This window comes from Hemiscyllium ocellatum, chromosome 44 (genome assembly GCF_020745735.1).
Source record: "Hemiscyllium ocellatum isolate sHemOce1 chromosome 44, sHemOce1.pat.X.cur, whole genome shotgun sequence".
NCBI lineage: Eukaryota > Metazoa > Chordata > Chondrichthyes > Orectolobiformes > Hemiscylliidae > Hemiscyllium > Hemiscyllium ocellatum.
In genome coordinates, this window is record NC_083444.1 from 2,903,535 (window position 1) to 2,909,534 (window position 6,000).

Sequence of the window (6,000 nt, forward strand, 5' to 3'; positions counted from 1 at the left end):
ATAGTGAATGCTGGTGGACAAGTGGACAACTCATTAGATGAGGCACCTTCATAGAAATGCCTATCCATAAACATAGGGGAAGCCCAGTACATCAGTGTTCAAGATAAGGATGCAACAATCTTCAAATAAATGATACCTCAGTCTCCAAATGCCCCAAGCATCACTGATGCCAGTCTTCAGCCCATTCAACTCACTCAAAAGGCTGAAGACACAGGATCTTGCAAACACTATGGGTCCTGACAATATGCTAGCAATCACACTGAAGAACACAATGTGCTAGAACTAGCCAAGCTGTTCCAATACAAATTCACTCAGCTAATGACCACCCCACCAATGTACTCCTAATTATCAGTAGAGTGATGAAAGGGGTCATCAACAGTGCTCTCAAGCACTTGGTCAGCATTAACCAGTCCATTCGCGCTCAGTTTGGGTTCAGCCAAGATCACCCAGCTGATCAAACATGGAGGGGAGGGAAGGGTGATGCAAAACTCCATCAGGTTTGAGATAGAAGACCTTCCCCTGCATAAAGCCATGCTGATGATGCATGATAACTCCATTCTTCTTCGGATGAGAATAAATCCTGAGAATCTTCTCCAACAACCTCCCTACCACTGATGTGAGACTCCCCAGTTTAAAACATCCTGGATTATTCCTGCCACCCTTAAAGCAATATAGCTATTTGCCAGGCTCCTGTGACCTTGCCTGTGGCTAAAGAATATACAAAGATTATCAAGGTCCCAGTAATCTCCCCCCCTCATCTCCATTAGTATCCTGAGATAGATCTCATTCAGCCCCAGGGCCTTATCATGCCCCTTCCTAATCTTCCCACCAGCCATGTCCTTCTCCTTGGTGAAGACCATGAAGTACTCATTCAGGACCTCACCCATTTGGCTTGACACATTCCCACTTTTGTCCCTGAATGGATCTAGCCTTTCTTGATCCACCCTCCGGTTCCTACTATAAAGTGCCTTGGGAATTCTCCTTAATCCTTTTTGCCAAAGACATTGCTCACAGTCCATGCTCGCTTTAATTTCTTTTCCAATAAATTTTCTGCTTCCTTTCTTATCACGGGGCTTGTTTGATATCAGTTTCCTAAGCCTTACATATGCTTCCTTTTCATTTTCTGACCAACCTTTTCTGGCTTGTCATCCAAGATTTCTGAAGCTTGCCATCTTGTCTTTCATCCCAACAGGAGCATTCCAGCCAATTGGATTTGTGTCTTGTGAATTTACCCTCAACTGTCACCCCAATCTAATTTCACTGGCTCCTGTCCAATGCTGTCACAATTACCCTTCCCCCACCTGTGCCACAACAGTGAAGAATTCTTCAGTGTAGACTTAGTCCCAACCATCTTCAATTGCTTCAATGATCTTCTCTGAATCAGAAAGAGATGATGTCAGGATATTCGCTGATGATTGCATAGTGTTCAGCACCACTCAACTCCTCCGATACTGAAGAGTCCATAGTAAATGCAGCAAGATCTGGAAGCTATCAAGCTTGGGCTGACAAGTGGAAAATAACATTCACACCACCTCAAAACAAAAACAAAGCTAACATTACTTTGAAATGTAATGGCATTGCCATCACTAAATCCCTCATAACAACCTGGGGGCTACTGCTGACCAGCAAGTGAACGCTAACTACAGAAAGGGTGGCTACAAGATCAGGTCAAAACTGGCAACGTTGAGAATAAGTTGCTTCCCAAGTCTCCAAAGCCTGTCCACTATTTCAAAAAGGCTCCATGGCATTTGATGGAATACTCCCCACTTGCCTGGATGGGTGCAGCTCCAACAAAAGCATCCGCTTGGCTGGCACCACATCCACACCCTCCACTCCCAAATGTATAACAACAGAGTGCACCATCCACTGATACATTATAAATTCACCAAACCTCTTTAGATAACCCTATAACCATACCATTAAGGACAAGGGCAATAGGACAGATGGAAATACCCCAACTTCAGGCCGCCCACCATCCTGACTTGGAAATATATTGCTTTCTCAGAGGGTGGTACGTATATGGAATGAGCTGCCAGAGGAAGTGGTGGAGGCTGGTACAACTACAGCATTTAAAAGACATTTGGATGGGTAAATGAATAGGAAGGGTTTGGAGGGATATGGGCCGGGTGCTGGCAGGTGGGACTAGATTGGGTTGGGATACCTGGTTGGACCGAAGGGTCTGTTTCCATGCTGTACATCTCTGAAACTTGCAGTGAGGCTGGGTCAAAATCCTGAACTGCACTTACAGTACTGTACTATGTATTCCTACTCCTCAGACTGCAGCAATTTAAGATGACAAATCAGCAACAACTCAGGGTCAAACATTTAGACATCAAAAAGCAGAACCCCAGTGTTGTATAAAGTTTAATTCTGCCTCAGGTGGTGGCAAAGTCGTTAAAATATCTTGGAGATAGATTCCTGTTAAGCAGGAGAGTCTAACATTACCAAGGTACGCGGAATGTGGAATCTGAAACAGGCAGATGACTCATGATCTTACTGAAAAGATCATGAAAGACTCAAGCACCAAATGGCCTCCTCCTGCTTGTAATATTGTATGATCCATCAACCTCCAACCATTACAGAAACCAGTAATTACTTCAGCTAACTTAATTCACGCATGGCATCAAGTAATGTCTGAACCCATTGGATTCAGTAAAGACTGGAGGACTCGACTACCACGTGTTATACCGAACAGAACTAGTGAAACCTCTGGTAGAGCTGTACTAGAGCCGAACCAACATTAACTTTACCAGGTAGATGTCAAAAAGCATCTGGGTACGTCCTATCAAGGAAACAAACAGGACAAAACCAACCCAGCCATTCCAGTCTCCTGCTTGCCAAACCCTTCCCACAAGGAAGATGTTGAGGAGACAAAGGATTCAACGATCTAACACAAACAGCTTGGCTCCGTAAAGCAGGATAAAACAGGCCCACTTGAATGACATCCCACCACAACTTACAACATCCATTCTTTTCACTCTCACTCAGTAACAGTAGTAGAGCATACCCAGCTACAGACAAGGATACTTGGACTGCAACTTCTATCTGCACAAACTCTACTATTGAGAAGGGTTGGGGCTGCATTTAAATGGAACCATCACCTCCTGCAAATTCCCCACCAAGGTTCTCACAATCCTGACCTGGAAATAGTACCATTCCTTCAGTACCACTGGGTCAGAACCCCTCCCTAACCACATTGTGGGTGCAGCCACTCCTCATGGACTGCAGCCACTCCAAGCAGCAACTCAACACTTCTCAAGGGCAACTAGGGATGGGCAAGAAATGTTAGTCCAGCCAGTGATTCCACATCCCAATAAGGAACAAAGTCAATGGTGAATCAGTACTGCACTTCCCCCATGTCTTTACATCCTTAGCCAGGGCTGGTGCCTCCAATGAGATAGGGTGAGGAGTAGGGGGGGTGGGGGGAAGAGAGATAAGGGGCGTGAGGGAGGGGATGTGTGAAGGGGGGGATGAAGGGGGTGGGGGGGATGAAGGGGGTGGGGGGGGTGAGAGTGGGGGGGGTGAGAGTGGAGGTGAGGGTGGGGGGGGTGAGAGTGGAGGTGAGGGTGGGGGGGGTGAGAGTGGAGGTGAGGGTGGGGGGGGTGAGAGTGGAGGTGAGGGTGGGGGGGGTGAGAGTGGAGGTGAGGGTGGGGGGGGTGAGAGTGGAGGTGGGGGGAGGCGAGGGGTGAGGAGTTGAGAGTTCAGGAGGGGGGGGTGGTGAGGGGGGGGAGGTGAGGGAGGGAGGTGAGGGGGTGGGGAGGGGGGAGGTGAGGGAGGGAGGAGGGGGGAGGTGAGGGGGTGGGGAGGTGAGGGGGGATGTGAGGGGGGGGGAGGGGAGGGGGGGAGGGGAGGGGGGGAGGGGAGGGGGAGGGGAGGGGGGGAGGTGAGGGGGTGGGGAGGGGGGGAGGTGAGGGGGTGGGGAGGGGGGAGGTGAGGGGGTGGGGAGGGGGGGGAGGTGAGGGGGTGGGGAGGGGGGGAGGTGAGGGGGTGGGGAGGGGGGGAGGTGGGGAGGTGAGGGATGAGGGAGGTGAGGGAGGGAGGTGAGGGGAGTGGGGGGGAGGTGAGGGAGGGAGGTGAGGGGGTGGGGAGGCAGGGAGGTGAGGGGGTGGGGAGGGGGGGAGGTGAGGGAGGGAGGTGAGGGGGTGGGGAGGGAGGGAGGTGAGGGGGTGGGGAGGGAGGGAGGTGAGGGGGTGGGGAGGTGAGGGGGTGGGGAGGTGAGGGGGTGGGGAGGGGGGAGGTGAGGGGGTGGGGAGGGGGGGAGGTGAGGGGGTGGGGATGGAGGGAGGTGAGGGGGTGGGGACGGAGGGAGGTGAGGGGAGTGGGGAGGGAGGGAGGGAGGTGAGGGGAGTGGGGAGGGAGGGAGGGAGGTGAGGGGAGTGGGGAGGGAGGGAGGTGAGGGGAGTGGGGGGGAGGTGAGGGAGGGAGGTGAGGGGGTGGGGAGGGAGGTGAGGGGGGAGGTGAGGGGGTGGGGAGGGAGGGAGGTGAGGGGGAGGTGAGGGGGGAGGTGAGGGAGGGAGGGAGGTGAGGGGAGTGGGGGGGGAGGGAGGTGAGGGGAGTGGGGGGGGGGGGGAAAAAAAAAGAGGTGAGGGGGGGAGGCGGGGGTAGGTGTGGGGCGTCCAAGGGCCCGTCGATCCCTACAGCCACCGTATTGCCCCCCGCCGCCCCTCCCCCGAGCCGGGTGTGAACGCGAGCGGCGTGTCCCCGGCCCGGCCCGGCCCTGCCCTCAGACACTAGGCCGCAGCCTGAGCCTGGAGTCCGCTCCGCTCCGCCGGCAGCTCGCCTCACCTTGTAGAAAGCGCCATTCGAGCCGCGCACCTCCACGGCCAGCCCGTCCATGGTGCTGCCCGCCCTCCAGCCGGGCGGCCGGGCTCGGGGTGGGGGGTGGGGGCGGCGGGGGAAGGGAGAGCCCTCACCGACGGGACAGCGACGGACGAGAAAAAAAAACCCTCCCGGCCGCTCGGCTCCGGTTATTAAAAAAAACCGCCCCGCCCCCCCCTCCACCAGTCTCCGACCCGCCCCCCGACCTCCTGCCTCTCATTGGACGCCATGTCTGACCAATCGCTTACCACTTTGCTCATCTCGTCGCGCCCATTGGTCGCTATCCGCCATCCATCACACACAAGCTCCCTTTCTACTGGTCCGCATGGCCGTCGGTCTTACCCGAACGCCCGCCCTCCCCAGGTAGCGCCACGCCGATTGGACGCGACGCCCTTCGCCCCTCCCCCATTGGTCGCTGGGCGAATTCCTGGAAAGTCCGTTGGTGCGGACCGGACAGGGTGGATGTTTGTTCGTAAACGGGGGGAGGCGCGCGGGTGCTGGCGGACCCGCCTCCTCTCGACGGCGATTGGCTGATCTCCGCCCACTCCGCCGTCCCCGGACTCTATGAATGGACTGAGGTGCTGTCAATTGCGGTTAACGGCCCGGTCGCGCGGCGCCTCTGCCCATGACCACTCCCGATTGGATGGTCTGACTGACATTCAAAATATTGGACCCACCCTGGCCGTTTCCGATTGGACAAATGGCCAAGATAGTGACCAATCCATCACCGCCCTGTGCCCGTCGGGCTCTGATTGGTCTGTGCGCACGTCGTTTCCCACCTCCCCAGCCATGAAAGGATTTATGAATGGCCCAGTCTCAGGTGGAGAGTCTCCATTAAATTTGTTTTGAAGCTGCTCTGGTGTTCGGAGTTCGGTTTCCCTCTGTGCGCCCACCCACTCACCGGTTCTGCAATTACCGTGGTAGCCTAAGGGAATGGTCGCAATAAGCGTGGGGCTTCCATTCCCTCCCCTATTTGAGCAACTTGGCTTGAGCTACTCTCCCACCTTTATTCTGGAAATCCTTTCTCTTCAGATTCCTGAAGAAGGGCTTATGCCCGAAACGTCAAATCTCCTGTTCCTTGGATGCTGCCTGACCTGCTGCGCTTTTCCAGCAACACATTTTTAGCTCTTCAGATAATTAGCCAATTCCCGCCTCTGCCATACTTCTAAGTTATGACATTGC

General features: G+C 54.4%; 1 protein-coding gene across 2 annotated transcripts in view; it reads right to left on the reverse strand.

The window, feature by feature from the left end:
* LOC132835143 (RNA-binding protein FXR1-like) overlaps positions 1–4,953 on the reverse strand; it is a 76,558-nt gene extending 71,605 nt beyond the window's left edge. For both annotated transcript variants that reach the window (XM_060854471.1, XM_060854470.1), the window contains exon 1: positions 4,786–4,953. In XM_060854471.1, coding sequence (XP_060710454.1) covers positions 4,786–4,836 — 51 coding nt within the window. In that variant the 5' untranslated portion in view covers positions 4,837–4,953. The remainder of the gene's footprint in view (positions 1–4,785) is intronic.
* Between the last annotated feature and the right edge of the window lie 1,047 nt (positions 4,954–6,000).